We start from the raw sequence: 20,382 nt of genomic DNA, 5'->3' as shown, positions 1-20,382 counted from the left end.
GGGCTGACCGCTGGGAACCGGGAGCAGAGCTCCCGGCACCCCAGCACTACAGGGTGTCAGGGAGACGCTGCAGCCGGGATGCTTGTCCCGGTCTGCAGGGCAGAGTAGCCGCCTACTGGGGGGACAGTGAGAGCCAGCTCCCTGTACCCCCAGCACCAAGAGTGTGCACAGAGCCGTACGCTGGGGGTCAGGAGCGCCGGCTTCTGATACCCCAGAGCGGCAACAGGGTAGCCAGCAACAAGGGGAAGCCGTCGCTAAGCGCCGGGCACCACATGTGCTGCAGAATGCTGGGGCCCGGGAGAGTAGCTCCCAGTGCCGCCAGCACTAGGACCATTACAGCTCACTACCCAGGCTACAGGAAAGGGAGCCTGGCGGGTGCAAGTGCGCCGCCAGCAGTAAAATGGTCCCAGAGTTGACCCAGATTAAAAGCACACACACAGTTTTAAATAAAACCAGTATACATTGTTAAATAAACATATAAATGTACTTAAAATGGTATGTGTAGCACTGAGCCAGGTTGACCTTGGGGTATAGCTGGATCTGGATCCACGGGCACCACGCAGTTAAAAGCTTTAGCTCCCAGTATGCACTGGGTCCATCCTCCTCTATACCCTGCCCCCGAGCCACTGGCACCTCAGTTGGGAAGTATCCAAGGCCGGAGGAGGAACAACAGAGAGAAGGAAGACTGGAACATACAAGAACCATACTAACAGGGAGACGGAAAACCGGTGACCATTAACACAGCCCATATGAAGCCAGGTGCATCAGGGTGGGTGCCCTGTGGACCCTATGGACATCGAAGAGAGATAGATAACAAAGGTAAGTTCTTACCTTATCTCTCATTTTCTTCTTCAGGGTCCATAGGTGGTCCACAGGGTTGACCTTGGGGATGTCCCAAAGCAGTCCAATTAAGGGCAGGGACGCTCCTGCACTGAGAGGAGAATCCGGCGTCCAAAGGACGCATCCTGAGAGGCGAAGGTGTCAAAAGCATAGAAACTGAAAAAGGTCTGGATGGAAGACCACGTGGCCGCCTTACACAGCTGAACAGCCAGGCGCCATGGCGAGCTACCCAAGAGGGGCCCACAGACCGAGTAAGTAGAATGACCCTTAACAGAAGCTGGAACAGGCAGGCCCGCCTGTGTATAAGCCTCAGAATTAGCCATACAAAGCCACCTAGCCAAAGTTTGTTTGTTGGCTGGCCATCCCCTCCTGTGAAATCCGAAGAGTACGAATAAGGAATCAGATTTCCGAAGGAAACTGGTCCGGTCCACATAAATCCTGAGAGCACGGACCACAGCCAAGGAGGCTTTACCAGCTGAGAGGTCTGGTGGCCGAAAGGCCGGTACAACAATCTTCTGATTAATGTGGAAATTAGAAACCACCTTAGGTAGAAACCCTGGACAAGTAATAAACACCGCCCTGTCCTGGTGAAATATCAGAAAGGGAGGACGACAGGAGAGCACCCCCAATTCTGATACCCTCCTGGCCGAAGCAATCGCCAGGAGAAAAAGAGTCTTAGTAGTCAATCACTTGAGTTCCACTCTAGTGGTTCAAATGGAGGACCCTGGAGGGCCCGAAGAATCACCACCAAATCCCAAGGAGCCACTGTGGGAACAAAGGGAGGCTGAATCCTGAGAACACCTTGGAAAAAGGTGCGGATATCCGGCATCGGTCCTATCCTTCGCTGGAACCACACAGACAGTGCGGAAACATGGACTTTTAATGAGGCCAGGCATAGGCCGAGATCCAAACCAGACTGAAGGAATGCCAAAATCCTAGAAACACGAAACACTTGAGGATCGTAATTTCTTGTGCCACACCACTGAAAATAGGTATGCCACACTCTGAGGTAGATCCTGGCTGAGGCAGGCTTGCGTGCCCGCAGCATCGTGCTGATGACCGATCTAGAGAAGACCTTGGACCTTAAGATGGATGTTTCAAGAGCCATGCCGTCAAAGACAGACGACCCAGATCCGGGTAAAGGCAGGGACCCTAAGACAACAGATCCGGACGTAGAGGCAGTAGGAACGGAGTGTCGATGGAGAGACTCCGAAGATCTGAGTATCAAGGCCAAGCCGGAGCCACCAGCAGAAACGTGCCGCCGTCCTGCTTGAATTTCTGAAGACCTAGAGAAAGCAGGGATATCGGAGGGAATAGATACGCAAACCGGAAGGTTCACTTCACCGACAGAGTGTCCACCAATCTTGCTTCGTCATCTCTTGTTTTGGACCTGTACACTGACAACTTGTGATTAAGACAGGAGGCCATGAGGTTCACCTCTGGGAGGACCCATTTGTCCACAAGTAGTTGAAACACCTCTTGGTAAAGAGACCATTCCCCGGGATGCACGTCGTGAAGGCTGAGGAAGTCCGCTTCCCAATTGAGGACTCCTGGAATGAACACTGCCGAAATGGCCGGAAGGTGGCATTCCGCCCAAGACAGGATGCGTGACACCTCCGTCATCGCTGCCCCGACTGCGAGTGCCCCCTTGATGTTTGATGTACGCCACCGTGGTGGCGTTGTCGGACTGAACCTGCACGGCTTTTCCTTGAAGAACGTGACTTGACAACTGGAAAGCCCTGTACACGGCCCGAAGTTCCAGAATGTTTATCGGGAGAATTGCTTCTTCTGCTGTCCAACGGCCCTGAAGCGAATGTGGACCTGTTACTGCACCCCAACCCCGGAGACTGGCATCTGTGAGAACCCAGTCCGGGATCCAAAAGGGTCTACCCCTGGTTAGATGAGGTGTCTGTAGCCACCAAGACAGAGACAGGCACACCTCCGGAGACAAAACCAGCATCTGAGTCCTGATCCGGTGTGGCAACCCATTCCATTTGGATAGAATCAGCCCCTGCAGGGGCCTGGAATGGAACTGGGCATATTCCACCATGTCGAATGCGGACACCATGGACCCAAGAACCCGCATTGCCGAGTGAACCGACAACCGGCAACTGTTCAGGCAACTGCACACCTGCAGCTGCAGGGAGGAGATCTTTTCTGGGGTTAGAAAGATCCTCTGCTGATGAGAATCCAGAAGGGCTCCCAAATTAACCATCCTCTGTGAGGGAATGAGGGTGGACTTTTTCCAATTTATCAGACACCCGTGCGCTTGCAGACAAGCGATCGTCAGGTGTAGATGTCATAGAAGTACTTCTGGAGCGCCCTCTAGCAATAGGAGGTGGTCGAGATACGGCAGAAGCCGTATACCCTGACTCCGCAGATGGGCAGCCATGACAGCCTTAATTTTGGTGAATACCCTTGGAGCCGTGGAGAGGCCAATGGGCAGCGCCCCAAACTGAAAGTGTTGCTGCAGTATAGCAAACCGCAGATACCGCTGGTGGGAAGGCGCTATGAGAACATTAAGGTAGGCGTCCTGAATGTCCAGTGAGACCATGTAATCCCCAGGTTCCATAGCCAGAATGATGGATCGTAAAGTTTCCATTCTGAATTTGGGCACTCTGAGGAACTTGCCCCCACTGCGCAAACAGTGACCCCACTCTGGCCGGGCACCAACTTAAACTGAGGTGCCTGTGGTTCGGGGGCGGGGTATAGAGGAGGATGGACCCAGTGCATCCTGGGAGCTAAAGCTTTTAACTGCATGGAGCCCGTGGATTCAAATCCAGCTATACCCCAACGTCAACCCTGTGGACCCCATATGGACCCTGAAGAAGAAAGACTGTTTCCGGTCATTACAGAGTAAACATTCCTATTTCAATAGTAAGAAAGCTATAAATCCAAAATGCAGTATTTCCTGAAGGTTTGAACAGTGGCCTCTATATACAGTGTTCCATCATTATAACACCACCCCCGACTTACCATCCGGTATATTCTTTTCAGAAAAGTATATTAAAATGCATTACTTTCATCAAACGTTATGTGCTCACAAAGACATAATCAATGCCTCAGTGACTACGGCCAATCACAACCAGTTCCGTAGTGCTGGTGATCGTCAGCATCATTCATTATCCTGATGGTGATTCTGATGAAAGTGTAAGAGTTACACTGAAACGCGTCAAGCCTTTGGAATATATACTGATGGCCAGGTTATTGTACTAAGAGACAATTTTGATTGTATCCCTCCAATTTCAGAAATACAGAAACAGTCTATTATTAAATATGGGTTTCTTTTTTCAGTTATTTACACTCCAAGCCGTGATAAATGTGTTAAACGTTCCGCTCACATAAAGAATAAGTTATAAACAGATACTAAGCAAGTAACGTCTATTCTATCACTCTTTATAGATGCTCCCACCTCTCATTTTTAGCAGGGAGTCCAGTGTGTTTTCCAGTTGCTGGATATATATTTTAGCCGTATGTAGAACCTGGCGCTGTAAGACAGGAAACACAAGACAGGCAAAGAAATACACCGCAAAGACTCATTAATGACACGGTTTAGATGGCACAAGAGTCATGTGACCTGTACCTACCAATCAGATATCATTTAGAATTTTTATTTGTACTGCAAATTGTACTGATGATGGCAAGTGTCTGATTGGCTTCTACGGCTTAGTCTGCGTTACTGTTGTTGTAAATAGCGACTGTCCCCCATGTACAATGGAGGCAGCCTATCAGAACCTCAGACATTGGTCATGGCATGCTAACAGGGATGTCACTGGGTCCTAAAGAACTAAAAGTCTGCAGTACAATGAATACTGGTTCAGCATACACAATGGACGAATGCACTGAGGGCCTAATTCAGACCCGCTCGCGAGCGCTGAGCGCTCGCAACCGGGTCGATGTTAGCCCAGTGCGCATGCACACGTCGCTATGGGTCTCGCTGGTGAGTGACAGCACGCCCCCTTTGGTGGGCGTGCCTGCCCAGACGGAGGCGTTCCCATGGGGCCCACTGACATCTCTAGTGATGTCAGTGGGAGTGCTTTTGGCTCTGATAGAGCCAAAAGCACTCCAGGGCTTGCGGCAGACGAGACCCTACCGCAAGGGTCTCGTCGCAAGCCCGATGGTCGCGATGGTCTTGACCATCGCGACCATCATCATGGACGCTCGCATAAGCTGTGGGTGGTAACCCACAGCTATGCGAGCGTCCAGGAGGCCGCACAAACAAACAAAAAAAAACGCCCTGATTCAGAGCGGGCGCATGTTCGGAGCGTCCGGCTCTGAATCAGGCCCTGAGACCTCTGCAACAGATCATTGGTGTGTGCACAGTTATGGTCAGTGCTCTCCTTTAATAATAAAACACATGCTTAGGTTATGAAAGAACCCATACCAACATGGACTTACATACAGTACACCCTCTATATGACCCTATGGAAGAAGCAGGGTCACCCAGCAGCACAGAGTATATCAGGAGATGAGTGATGTGTTAGTGAGGACAGGGCTGCATGTGACAGGGTCATTGACATGATGTGAGGAAGGAATGGAGGCAGCAGGAAGCCACAGCCTGAGAGTTATATAGTGGAAGAAGCAGGGTCTCCAGCAGCACAGAGTATATCAGGAGATGAGGGATGTCATAGTGAGGACAGGGCTGCATGTGACAGGGGCTGTGACATGATGTAAGGAGGGGAATGAAGGCAGCAAGAAGCCACAGGTTGAGAGTTATTTAGTGGAAGGAGCAGGGTCCCCCAGCAGCACAGAGTATATCAGGAGATGAGTGATGTGTTAGTGAGGACAGAGCTGCATGTGACATGATGTGAGGAAGGAATGGAGGCAGCAGGAAGCCACAGCCTGAGAGTTATATAGTGGAAGGAGCAGGGTCCCCAGCAGCACAGAGTATATCAGGAGATGAGGGATGTCATAGTGAGGACAGGGCTGCATGTGACAGGGGCTGTGACATGATGTAAGGAGGGGAATGAAGGCAGCAAGAAGCCACAGGTTGAGAGTTATTTAGTGGAAGGAGCAGGGTCCCCCAGCAGCACAGAGTATATCAGGAGATGAGTGATGTTTTGGGTGACAACAGGGCTGTGATGTGAGGAGGGGAATGGAGGATACCAGAGACACAGCTATATAGGATAGTGATGTGAAGCTGCTATTGCACCGATACAGGAAGATTGTGGTGGCAAATGGATCTTTGTATAAACAAACATTTATACATCCAACTTTTTAAATGTTGATCTTTTACTGGCTTTTACCAGGTAGATTAGTGGTGGAAATAAAGTGAGTTTTTTTTTTGTTTTGTGTGTGTGTGTGTGTGTGTGTGTGTGGGGGGCGTGTTTGCCTACTTGATCATACAGCAGAGATACAACCAGAAATCCAGGCTGCTGCAGTTAAGGTGATACACGCAGGCCAAGTTAGTGTTGGATGACAAGAAAACCAACTGAATGATCTTCTGCTGGCCCCAATCGTGATATAAATGTTTCAGTGTAGATGTTGGTCGTTTTGTGCCCAGACAATCTACCCTCCTCAGCTAAATAGGTCTAAGATGGCCTCTCCAGTATCACAGTGTGTGTGGGTACTGTTAGTACATAAATCTCTAAGGGGTGTAATCATGAAAGCTTGGAGAGTGATACAACTGTGAAAGATAAAGCATCAACCAAGCTGCTCCTCACTGTCATTTTTCAAACACAGCCTGTACAGTGACCGTTAGGAGCAGATTGGTTGATACTTTGGGCCTGATTCAGAGGCGGTCGGAGGATGCAAGCGGTCGCTCAGAATCTGGGCGGCCGCTTGCATCCTGACCGCCTGCCTCTGTTGCGGTCGTTAGGCTGTGGGTTAACACCCACAGCTCTAACGACCGCTCGGGTGATGACCATCGCGACCATCGGGGCTTACGACGAGACCCTAGGGTAGGGTCTCACTTGTCGTAAGCCCCGGAGAGCTTCTGGCTCTGTCAGAGCCGGAAGCTCTCCACTGACATCACTAGTGATGTCAGTGGGGCCTCCCCCAAACGGTAGGCGTTCCCATGGGCTGCCACCCCCCCCGGCCCGCCTTCCGAACGAGGCGAGCTGTCAATCAACATCGACAGCTCGCCCCCTTTGGAAAGAGACTCGCTACGACCGGCGCTGTCGGTCGTAGCGGGTCTCACGCATGCGCACGAGGCCCTCGTGCGCATGCGCAATGGCAAAACATCGAGGCGGCCGTGCGGTCGTAGACCGTACAGCTGCCTCTGAATAAGGTCCTTTATCTTCCACAAAGGTATCACTCGCCACGTTTTCATATTAAAAAACCTGACAAAAAACTTTCATTGGATAATGCTCAGAATACTGGGAATGACTCAGACCCGATCACTAGATCCGGCCGCTCGCTCCCTGCGTATGCAAATTCAGCTAAGTGACGTCAAGACAGGCAATCGCACAGCAAGGCATAAGCACACCCACTATAGGCCTGATCCAGACCCGCTCGCTAGCAAGCGTCCACTCGTTGCTGCCGATGTTCGCTAATCTGCGCATGCATTGCAGTGCGCGAACTACTCATAGCGATCGGGACCCGCTCGCTCGCCCTGCAAAGACAGCCCAGTGTAATGAGTGACAGGAGAGGCCGTTTGTGGATGGTGACACAAAGTGATCGCTCGCCAAGACATAGTGGGCGCGCTTATGCCTTGCCGTGCAATCGACTTTCTTGACGTCACTTAGCTGAATTTGCATACGCAGGGAGCGAGCGGCCGGATCTAGCGAACGGGTCTGAGTCAGGCCCTATGTCTTTGTGTATGCAGACGTCCATTAGCGTATGGTGAGATGCCCACTAGCGCACGTCATCTCCAGGAAGTGTATTAAAACATTGGTACATCGAGGACCATCGGAAGCGATAGCAGCGCTTGTGGTTGCCTCTACCCTACCGTAAGCACTGCGAGGATTTCAGTGTAAGAAAAAAGGCTGGTGACGGTACTATGACGCTGCCTGTTAATTATGCACACCTCTGAAACGGCGTTGAGACACCCAGGCACGCCCGCGGTCGCACCTTCACTCCCCCGTTTTCACTGGACTGCCCCTGTTACCACCCACAAATGGCCTCTGCTGTCACTCATTACACTGGGCTGTCTTTGCACGGGTTCCGATCGCCATTAGTAGCTCGCGCACGTGCACTGCGATGCATACGCAGATTAGCGAACATCGGCAGCAGCGAGCGGACGCTTGCTAGCGACCGGGTCTGAATCAGGCCCACTGTCCCAAGCATTACCTGGTCATCTTCTAAAACCCTTTAATCCCTAAAGCCAGCCCTTTTCCCTTGTCCTGTTGCAACTCTATTGGCTATTCCTAACCTCTCCATGCTATCTGTGTTTATCCCCAATCGGTACCAATCTGCCCTCTGTTTTCTTATTGTCATTTTTACTTTTCCACTGTTACTATTGCGTTCTTAGGGGCTGATTTGGCTTATTCTCCAGAGTATACGGATAAGAAATAAATCAGTGACAGCAAGTTATAGGAGCAGTAACACTGGTATTTTTTTAGGTCTTATAAATTATTATTCTTTTCCTTTTTTACTTACTATTTTTGTTTAAACAAAGATTTAGGGCCTGATTCAGAGCCGCTCGCTATTTGCGGTTGTTCGTTCCAAAACAAGGGGTGGCTATTCAAATAAACCGTTCGCTCATTGCGGTCTGTTCACGCCTCTAAGTCTGAACGAGCGAGCAAAACTTGCGGTTGTAATTTTGAAAAATACGCCCCCTGAACGCTCGCATCATACGTCATGTCCGCTATTTATTAGATTAATCGAGTACATCGAACAGCGTATGAACTGCTCGCTATTCTTGTGGTTGGTTTTTCCTACCACTATATTGCGATCAGTTCTGACTATAAAACAACCAAGTGACGTGGTCAATGACGCTGCTGTATTAATTATGCACACCCATAAAACGCCCGTTTTGACCTTTAGGCACGCCTGCGTTCGGATCTCTACTCCCCGTTTTCAAGCACCTTCCCCCGTTACCACCCACGTACGCCTTCTCCTGTCACTCTAAGTAGCAGGCATTCGCTATATAGCGAACAAACGATTTTCGGCCGCACTGACTGGTTCGCGCATGCGTATTACAATCCGTACGCATGCGCAGTTGTGCGAACATCGCTTGGAACGAACGAGCGGCCGCTTACGAGCGGCTCTGAATGAAGCCTTTACTCCTTAAGGGTCACTGGAAACTCAATTAATTATTTGCCATTGCTAATTAATATAGCCCATGCAAAAATGGTTCCTATCCTGCACCTTTGCATCAAACAATCACAGTCAGGAGAGCGGGAAGGGGAGGGGGTCGATCGTAGTAGAGCCTAAAACCTCCAAATCTCTGTAATGTTTAAAACCAACAAACTGCTCTATGTTCCTGCCAGATGTGACATAGACTATCACCGTAGTGTATAAAGAGGGCATAAATACATTTACAGTTATTTGTGACATTGTCTGGAGCCAGGCCTGGTTGCATTTCTCTGTATATAGTCCCAAATCTCTTAAAAAAAAAATAAAAAAAAAACACACAAAAAAACCCTCAGTGACCCAGCGAGACTGGGCTCATAGTCAGTAACCCTCGCCCTCATACCCTTGTGGCTTGTGTGTCGGGGTCGGGGAACACGGTCTCCCGCAGCTGCTGGATGAGCTGTGAGACAGAAGCGGGCTTCCGAGTTCGCGCCTTGCGTTTCCTCGCTGGCCTCTTCCCGGTGTCCTGGCTGCGTCTCTCTTTCTTACTGCTGCCCTCACCGGCAGCGTCCATTCAAACCGCCAACACGCCGCACCTGGGTCTGTTGAAGTAAAAGCCCCATTTGTCATTAATACTGATCCTAGGCAGTGTAGGACTCAACATAACGTACATGAAATAACCGTAGTCTACATACGGCGCTAAATACATTCTCAGTCATTCTCCCTTCTCACCCTTTTGCAGTAGATTGTGATGTCATGATTTAGCGATACGCTATCTGAGCCAGCAGAGTGCGAGTGACGGCAGGCGGACTTGCGCTACAAAAAAATCTATTATGCAGACTCACGGGTAAGGGCCAGGGATGTCTCTGCAGCTTAACTGACAAAAATATCAGCTTAATGATCTGTATTAGAGCGCCTTAGGGCATTTCCTAAAGAGGTTTCCCTATAGGTGTATACACACCAACGATTTTTTTAACGATTATCGATATAGTTTATTGTTCAATCGTTGAAAAAAATCTTTCACTTTCTGAGTTAAAACGATGAACGATTATCGTTCATGCGTGTTCACGTTTGTAGTTTAGTCAGACTGACCAACTGAACGATTTTCATTAAGGGAATATGTAAAAATCTTTTGTAGCTCAAAAAAATGGTTCATTACATTTTAATGCTGCATACACACGGGACGATTTTCCTGAACGATATGAACGATCACGATATCGTTGAACGATATATCATTCATATCGTTCATTTTTAGGCAGTGAACGATCGACCAATGACCAACGATGGGCGTTCCCGCATGAACGATATAAATATCTTTCATCGTCCATGCATGCAGGCCAACTTGGACGATATCGTCAGTTTTCCCTGTTCAGAAATGTGGCAGGATGACTCACTGAAAGATCTTTGAACGATATCTATGAACGATATCTTTCAAGCCGTTGGTGGTACAGATCGTACCGTGTGTATGCACCTTAACAGGAAAGCTACCTTTTGGGGCATTAGTGGTCCTTTAAATGCAAATGTGTACAGGGGGGGCACCACAATACGCCTTGGTTTGGCACCAGAGCACCTACAAGCGTACGCCGTGATCTCCATTCCCAGGTGGCAGATTCCCATGGTTAAATTGAGCCTAGATGCACAGGGAGGTGGAAAATCGCAAAAGGCGCACTGTGCAAAAAGGTGTGGCTGCTGAAATACCACTCACCTTAGCCTGCATTATGGCCGACATGAATCTTTAGGGCTATTTCACACCTGCCGGTTTTCACTGGACGGCAAAAATGTGGGCGTTTTTTTGCCATTTGTAAAATTTTATTAAGTATGGGAATGGGTTCTTTCAGATGGCACGGTCGCTGTGTTACAGCTGGGAATATCCACTGAAATGGACGGCTGCCGTCCACGGTTTCAACGTTAAAGATAGGGGAAAAAGAAAACACACGGCAAAACCATCGTCACGAAACCGTTGCATGTGAAAGGAAAATATCCACAAGGGAAAAAACAAACAGATTTTTGTCATCCGGTGAATACTGGTGTGTGTGAAATAGCCCTTAGAGCGTGAGGCACGTTGGTGTTTTTTTATAGCTTTATTTTTCCACCAAAGAACAACTAAGAAGATCAAAATGTGTCCTATTAGGTAAAAAAAAATAAAACAAATAAATAAATAATAATCTAGTAACATGTGACCTTCTGACCATGGCCCAAAACAAAAAACACACCCTTAAAAAAAAAAAGGGAGAGCCCGCTTCACTCCATCTATTTTTATTATTCACACTCCGTAAATTCAAATATAATTTTTGCGCTGCACCACCATACTAGGCACAGCTGTCTTCTTAATCTGTGCTCTGCAAGGATCACCCTCACCCTGCCCATCACCCTCTGCGAACTTCTGCCCCTCTGCATATGCCGGCTTTTTATGCCGCTAAGCTATGCGCCCTGGGATATTCTACACACAGTCATGTAAAAAGTCGCCCAGGCTGCAAATGTGATAAATGGTGAAATAGGAGGTAACATGTAGTCAAAAGGTTAGTAGACCCACAATAAATTAACAAGTAGGAGCATTAAATATCTGAGCCGTATATACCTCTAAATAAATAAACACTGAATGGACGGCTTTGTGAATGTCAGGAAAAAGGCGAGCTGAATCCACACGTTTTAAATATTTTGTGGACCACTAAAGCTAACGGCCGCAGTTTCAGTGGGAAACCGAAAACAGGTTTAATTACTGCTTCGTTGCTGCTCTCCCTCTTAATCTGTTAAACAAAATTTCAGACACCAACTGACCCACAATCACTGACAACCTCAGGTGCTAAAATAACACACTAAACAAAATAATGCAAAAAAGCCATTTCGCTGAACATTACACACAATAATAATAACTGCACATATTATGCATTCAATAAATTTAAAAGCTGAATTTTATTTGATTTCACACACAATCCGTAAATATACTATGCATTTTTTTTGTAGCACATATTACTTTAGGAGATAATATTGGAAAAATTTATATATTTTTTTTAATGCAGTACTTATAGATCAGCCAGGGAGACAGGAAACAAACAACAAAAACAGAATACATTGATATTTTATAACTTACTAGAGTATTAAGGGGGGAATTCAAATAGCTGCGATAAGACGCATTTTTGCGAAAAAACAGCTTATCGTGCGAAAAAATACTTACCGTGCAATCCGATTAGCCACGATTTTCATAGGTGCAAATTAGTTTTCACCATTTCCTAAGTAGGTGAAAAGTTGGGGAAGATCCCTATTTTAAAAGGTAAAAATGTCGGAAATTGGATCAGAACCACTGGGACACCCTCCTTAATGACTAATTAGGCAAAAATTATTTTTTAATTAGCTTAATTTGGCCATTAATGACATGTCAGTTTTGGGGGAAAAGGTGCAAAGTGGAGGAAAATGGGTTAATTGATGTGGGATAGGTATATGGGGGTGCTGTATGAATGGGACAGGTGTTTTTAAGATTGCAGGTGGGTGTTACAGGTGTATTTTGAAGGTTTTTTAAAAGTGGCTTAAAATGACACAAATATATACTTATGGGCATTTTTACGCACCCCCAATTTAAGTAGAACATACATTTTACAGAAAAATACTTGCTTTCTATATTTGACTTTAAAAAAAAAAAAAAAAAATGCTTAACAGCAAATTGACACAATTTAAGAACCCCAAATACTTTTATTAGGGCCATTAATACACTTCATTACTGTTATCCTATATCACATTGTCTTTTTTGGGGGGTAACCGCAGATTTCCCCATTTTCACCTACACTTACTGTGGGCAAAATCAGCAAGAATTTACACGCCAATTACACAACGTGACTTTTGCAGTTGTATTGTGTGAAAAAATGCACACATAGACACGATAAGCAAAATTATTGAGTGAAGTGTCCAAAAACTTAACGTGCAAAAAGTTATCATTTTATCGCAGCTAATTGAATTCCTCCCTTAGGGGTAAATTTACTAAACACAGAGTTTTTAGAAGAGCTGTTGCCCATAGCAACAAATCAGATTCTAGCTATTATGTTCTAGAAGGTGCTAGTTAACTGTTAAGTAGAATCTGATTGGTTGCTATGGGCAACATCTCTTCTAAAATTCACTTCTGAAAACTCTCACTTTAGTAAATTTACCCCTTAGTGTCAGTAGGCATTATCCTTCACAAATGTATCTGTAAAAGATTCCATCACTTGATAGTACTTTAGTCATGTGCAGATTATCAATCTAATTTTCGTTCCCTATCCTTGTTTGGGTCTAAATACACCTTTTTTTTTTCTTCATATTTTTTGCTAATTGGTGGTGTTTTAAAGTCTAGTCTCTGGAACAGGACACAATTGTATAGATTTTATTTTATTTGCCTATTTTTTCCGTACCACCTGGTATCAATTTGTTTTTTTGTTTTTTTTGCAAGTCCCTATTATGAAAAAAAACATCTGAGGAAAAAGATGAGCAGTAAAACAAAATGGAAGACAAAAAAAAAATAAATTGTAAAAATGCATAAAAAAGCAACAAAAAATTAGAAATAAAAGCATAAACTCTAAGAAGAAAAAAAAAAAAAAAAACACAGAAATAAAGCTAAGATAAAGCTATTCCAGGCAAGGAGTTTTTCTTTTTCTTCTGATTTATATATGCAAAAAAGTTTTCAAATCTATTATGCCAATGCATGAAAATTCCACAAAAGTACTTGTGAATATTAAATCTGCGTTAAGCGTTGCGCAGTTCATAAGCACACTGCCAATCATGTTTATGTTCTGCCAACTATAATAGTTTTGTAAGAAGTCGAGTCTCTACTAGCATATTTATTTCATTATCATCAGTTATTTATATACCGAACAGAGAATATGTCAGTCATTCATGTCAGTCCCTGCCCAGTGTAGCTTACGCTCTATATTCCCCACCACACGCACACACACATACACACTTGGGTTAATTTTTGTCAGAACCCAATTAACTTACCAGGATGTTTTTGGATTGTGTGAGGAAACTGGAGCACCCAGAGGAAACCAACGCAAGCACAGGGAGAACCTACAAACTCCACACAGTTAGGGCACTGGTTGGAATCAATCTCAAAAACTCAGGAGGTGTAACCCAGCAATGCCAACCATTGTGCCACCATGCTGCTCAACATCACCCCTGAATTCAGCACTCAGAATGTGCAAAAAGGCTTATTTTTTACATGCTCATTAGAGAATCTTATACCTAGTTCTCATCTCTTCCCTATTCATTTATATTGTAAGCTCTTAGGGCTTGAAACTCCACAGCCAGGCACCTCAATATATATTTTCGGTTTCTAACATGTGCATAATATATTCCTTATTGCATCTCACTGAATCTGCAGGCACTAAAGTAACAAATTATAATCATACTAGTACCATTGTATACAAACTGCACAGCTTTAAAACAATGTTTCTTTCTTTTTTTTTTGCAAATTAATTTAAAGTAGCTAACTTATGAATTGTTAAAATCATCTTTACGGAACGTTACATCGGCGACCTGCAGAAAGCAGGCAGTAGCAATTGGTTTGCAGCGTGCTGCAGGAATAATATGTTCAATCCGTGCATGTACAAACTACGTGCATATGATGAATAAACATGTGCTTGTTTAAATTAACGCAATGTTTAAATTAAAAATCAAATGCTTCCATAACGAAAAAAAATAAAAATTACCTTGCCTTTGGATGAAGTTCTGCTGCAATATTCAGCTAACAGAATAAAATATGGGCAAAATACCTGTATCTGTTTTGCAATTAATAAGACTATATATCCTCTTGTGCGCCTGACACTACGTCCCAGACCCCCCCTCCATTTAGAAAAACAACAATCACATAGGAACCTACTTGTTGACTGGGAGCAGTGTATTTTGCCCAAGGTCTAGAACCACCAGTCCATGGTAAGTAGGCTCAACACTGCTTCTTATTGGTCATTAAGGTGAATGGTGCTTAACAAGCCCTAATTATCACTCATTTTAAATCTGTCAATCTGCAGATTCCCCTCTAAAGAGTTAAATATATAACAAACAAACAAAAAAGTTCCATAAACCTTTGCACAAAAATGCAATGATGCAACCAGGGGTGCAAAAACTTAAGCACTAAACCTAAAAGGCAACTTTATTTATTAATTTTCTTTCTTATTTTCAAAAATGTTTTTATTGAAATCAGCAGATATAATGTAATGCACAAATATATATACCACAAAAGTATATTATATTCATAATATCGAGGCAACAATGGAATGAACAAAAAGTTACAGCTTGTATTATTAAAAAAAAAGAAAAATACATTGTTATCAACATTAGTCAAATACAAGAATAATAATTAGATTGGTCCATTAACACTAACAAGTGTATAATTTCAATTTGTGGTCTTGAGATAAGTACTTCGCCACTATTTTCTCTGTTTCCAACCAATGTAAAGGTGCATACACACGGTCAGATCTGTCAGATGAACGATTTTTACCAACGATTTGAACGATTTCAGACAGTATTAAAATTAAAGAACGTCAAAATCTGACTGCAAACACAGACGATGTCAGATATCGTTATCTGACATACGGGAACGTTTTATCGTTGCAGGCCCACATCATAGGGACGGGATCCTTTCCGGAGCCCCTGTCCCTGCGTGTGCCGGATGATACATTCCGGCGCTATGATCGCCTTTTACAATGTCATGCCCAGATCGCATTGCCAATGCGATCATATATAATTGGGCCCCTTAGGGAGGAACCTGTGTTCTTGATACACGCATAGCGCACAGGACACTATGTAACACATAGAGCCGTATTCGATTTGAAGCGTCAAGTCCGGATCCGCGTTAAGTTACCGCCGATGACGTCATTATCGCCTGTTTTGGTTTTACCCCGTATTCAATTTGAAAGACTTTCCCAATGCAATGTACTAGGCGGTAAAGTATCGGCTATGAATGGCAGGCGGAAAAAAGTGCTGAATTGGGGTTCTGGGGTGCAACGTTTCGGGAACCCCCGTGCAGCCTTCAGACAGTCCCCCAAAAGTAATCTGTGTCGGGAAAAAAAAAAAAAAAAATTAAGGACACCCCAAAAATGTACTTTGAAAAAGGGGCAAAAAAAAAATGTTGGGGTACAAAGTTAAAAACTAGCAAACTTGACTCTGGGGGGGTCCCCAAGTATGCCCCAAGTGTTATTTTGATTGCAGGTGTTTGCGGCAAGTGGATTTTTCATGATTTTTTCAACTTCACTTTTTCAACTTTACATATGCTGACCCCCATTTTCAAGTACCCCAAATTTGCTGGGATAAGTTATTTTCTGGAAAAAATACTCCTAAATACTATTCTGCATCAAGTATAGAAAAACGCTATTTAGCAGCTATTGAGCCCATTTAAAAACACCAAATACCTTCAGCAAGCCAAATCGGGGGGTACCATAGTGAACCCCCATGTCAGAGCATCATTTGGGGAGTGACAGGCTGATTTCCCCAAACATGACAGTACTTTCCGCTTGTTACAGTATCGCCGGGTGTCGTTTACGCGTACTTTTAAATTGAATACGGGGTAAAGCGTGCACGCTCACTATACTTTAACGCCTACGAAACAGGCAAAGTCGGCGTTAAGTCCGGGCCGCGTTAACTTAACGCGGCTCTGCTCAAACTGAATAAGGCTCATAGACTATCAGCGCAGGCAACGCACCACACGATGGATTACAGGCCTGGGGAGGACGCTAATGCTGCAACTTTTTTTTTTTTGCAACGCAACTGCGCCTTTTTGCTAATATCTCAGCCGATAGGATTTCTACAGAGACCCCCATCGGGCGAGGCGCTAATCTGCTGATATGTGTATTAAGATGCACCATCGGTCGCACCAACGAATAATGCATCAGCCCTACGGAGCGCAGAATGTCAGTCTGAGCTTGGCCACCGAAATCAGTGCAATTGCAGAAAAAAACGCAGTTGCTGACGGCGACCCACGTCCGGCTAGCCCTGATACACCCAGGAACACCCATGGAAACTGCATCTCCCTGCGTCCAAATGTGTTCTGTGCAGAATTGGGGTTTTGGGGTGCAGAGGTGCGGAAACCACTCTGCACCCTTTGTACGCCCCCCTTGACGCAAACTGCGTCAAAAAAACGCATAAAAAAACATAAAAGGCCACCCCAAAATCGCACTTTGAAAATGTGGGCAAAACAAATTCAAAGTGGAGGTACAACTTAAAAAAATAGCGAAATAACCTTTGGGGGGGTCTGCAAGTATGGGGAGGGTTTTTTTATTGCAGGTGCTTGCTGAAGGTGCGTTTTTTTGGTGCACTTTAAAGCTTGATTTTAGTGATTTTGAACTATGCTTGCACCCATTTTCATGTACCCCAAATTTGATGGGACTACTTATTTTTCCAAAAAAAAGTTGCAAAATACTATTCTTCACCACTTGCTCAAAGACGCTAAATAGCTCCTATTGAGACCATTTAAAAAAAAACAAATACCTTTAGCAGGGCTATTCGGGGGTACCCATAGTGAACCCCCATGTCAGAGCATCTTTGGGGGGTGTCAAACTGATTTCGTTTTTGCCGAGTCCTGTTTTCGCCAATTTGGAATTGAATACGGGGATACGCGGGGACGCGCGATAGGTTTTCAACCGCAAAATGACGGCGAAAAGTCCGGCAACTGACTTTTCGCTCCAAATTGAATATGGCCCTATATGGCAAAATTGTTGTAACGTGTCCTGATTTTCATAATATGACGAGAGAAATGGCGCCGTACATTATCATTTCAATGTAGCCGAGAGCGAGTTTGTTCAGACACACTATATTTAGTGCCAATGGGCACAATTCAATCGTTTTAGCGTGCCCGATCTCCCGTGTAAAGTGACAGGAGATTGCGGGGCGCTATTCAATTGATGCTGATCTTCACGTCAATCACGCCCAAAGAGGTTTGGTTTAGCAGCATAAAATGGCTACACCCGACCAAAGGCTGAGTGTGATCGCGAAAAGTGCTGTTTGGGCGCTCAAACGGGCCACTTTTCGCGCATTTCAGCTCAGAGCTGAAATGATCACGCCCGGCAGGAGCAACAATAGAATAGCTCCGTCGGGCACGGGGAGGGGCCAAAACAATTGAATTGCGCCCAATGTGTCCATCCATGGCATATATACCATACAATCCCCTAGTGTGTGTGTGCATATGGAATATATATATATATATATAAACATGACTATATGAGATATATATATATATATATATATATATACATATATATATGGACTTTAGTGTATCTTACATGTAATATACAAAAATAGATTTAAAAAAAAGTACTATAGATTTCTACGTCACACACTTAAGAAAACACCTATATATGACATAGAACCCATGTACGATGCAATAGATAATAGAACTTGTATTGTTATCTAATTATGTAATACAGAATATTTGAATGGTGAAGGGTTTGCCCCAGGCCGAGCATTACCCAATCTGACCGGACCAGTTTGTAGCTCTCTCTGACATCAAATCATGGATGGAGTAAAACAACAACTTCGTAATAAGCCGAAGTTCTCCCAGCGCGTGACGTCACAGCAGGCAGCTGCCCCTTGCTGCAGACTCCGGTCCCAGGGAGCAACAGGCCGACCTATCAGCGTGCGAGGCGGTCCTATCGACGGCGCCGCTTGCCCAGACGTGGCTGAGCAGCCAATCGGAGGCGCGGAGAGTAGTAACACTGTAGCAGATGTGTACCCACAGTGCAGCGTAGTAAGAATGGCGGGAGAATGTCAGAGCTCAGCTAGGCGGCTGGTCACGTGTTGCCCTCAACGTTCTACCCAAGAGTCGCAACATTCTACACGCTTTATATACGTGTTATGTGTGTAAATCATATATATTTAGTGTCTGCTAACAAAGTAATCCAGATTTCATGATTATAGCAATTATTAATAAATATATAGTATATGCATATATGTGTATATATATATATAACCTACCCTCCAAAATTACCCCTTCCACCAAGTATATATATATATAAGTATATATATATACTGTTGGGCCGGCACTCCCATTCAGTCACAACAATTTGCCACAGAGACCCGGAGTGTCACCCATATGGATGGCCATCGACCATCGATGATTCAAAATCATCGATGGTTTATGGCCAGTGAATGTTGAATATTTTACCATCGATCACTAAGACCTGACCCTGTGTTTTGATTGGCCTGCGGCCAGCCATTTTCCCCCGCAGCAGTGGCCATCGAGGGGTGCAAACCATCAATGGTACACCATAGATGGTTTGTGTGCCATCGATGGACACCCCACCGATGGCCATCCCTAGGCGGCCATCATTTTATATATATATATATATATATATATATATATAAACTAGCGACCCGCCCTGGCTTCGCACGGGAGCAATTTTGAATTTACGCCAATAGTTTTTTTTAACCGAGGTCTTATTATTAAGATTGCCTTGTAGACAACATTAGTTGTTTTTCCTCCTCACGTCAACATGAAATGATTTTGTTTTGACGTGACACGCAAAAGGGCCACGTAATGTTGCCCATGAGAAAAACAGTCTCCACTCAGGTGAACTGCAGCCACGTTACGTGTCTGTCCCTGCGCTTTATTGTCATGCTAAAGCAGGGTCTTCCCAGGAATTGGACTTGAAATTAGATAATTGTTTATTACATAAATTAAATAGGACCAGTAAAAAAAAATTAAAATCTGAAATCTAGTATCAGTAAACAGGGCTTACATCAATTTTTTTGAAATGACGTGGTGAGCCTCCTCTTACCACTGCCAGTCAGTTTCATGATATTAATAATTATAAATTAATACAGTAATGAAATGCAACCATAAGTGAATTTCTATCACCATGCACAACCCCCCCCCCTTCCTGAAAATACAGCGTTGGGGCGTGTGCAGAAGATAGCAAACGCTCTTACATATATTTCCGGCAATATCTGCTGATCAGTGCTGCAGCGTCGGGATTACCAAGGTCTACAAGTATGCAGAAAGGATTCAACGCCATTACTCCACAAGGATGTCACCGAACTGGTGAATGGTGGTGGGAGATGCCGTCTCAGACTTAGCTCCAACAAGTGAAGTCGCTGCTGGCAGGGTAAAACACCGGACGCGTACATTTTTTTTTTCTTTATTTCAATAAAATATTAGTTTGGCATAGTATTAATCTTTTTAAACGGGTCTTATGTTTCTTTATTTTTCCTATTTAGAAGATTTTAAATAGGAAAAATAAAAACATTTGACCCATACATTTAAAAATTATCAAATATTACAACTAAAGAATAATGCACATATTTATTATGAATATTTTCAAAAGACCTGTAGCTACATAACCTTTAGCTACATGACAAATGAAATGACCTATAGCTACATGACACATAGCAACAGCCTAAATGACCTATATCTAC

The 20,382-nt window shown here is 44.7% G+C and overlaps 1 protein-coding gene across 1 annotated transcript in view; it reads right to left on the bottom strand.

The window, feature by feature from the left end:
• Window positions 1-18,550, bottom strand: part of STRA8 (stimulated by retinoic acid 8) — a 41,039-nt gene extending 22,489 nt beyond the window's left edge. Inside the window, exons 1-3 of the mRNA XM_088459243.1 lie at window positions 18,438-18,550; window positions 9,419-9,617; window positions 4,253-4,328 (exon numbers count right to left, since the gene is read on the bottom strand). Of these exons, the coding sequence (XP_088315369.1) occupies window positions 4,253-4,328; window positions 9,419-9,589 (247 nt within the window). The 5' untranslated portion in view covers window positions 9,590-9,617; window positions 18,438-18,550. The remainder of the gene's footprint in view (window positions 1-4,252; window positions 4,329-9,418; window positions 9,618-18,437) is intronic.
• Between the last annotated feature and the right edge of the window lie 1,832 nt (window positions 18,551-20,382).

The sequence above is a fragment of the Taudactylus pleione genome, unplaced genomic scaffold (genome assembly GCF_031769625.1).
Source record: "Taudactylus pleione unplaced genomic scaffold, aTauple2 ptg000903l, whole genome shotgun sequence".
Lineage (NCBI taxonomy): Eukaryota > Metazoa > Chordata > Amphibia > Anura > Myobatrachidae > Taudactylus > Taudactylus pleione.
This window is presented reverse-complemented; position numbering and strand designations above follow the sequence as displayed.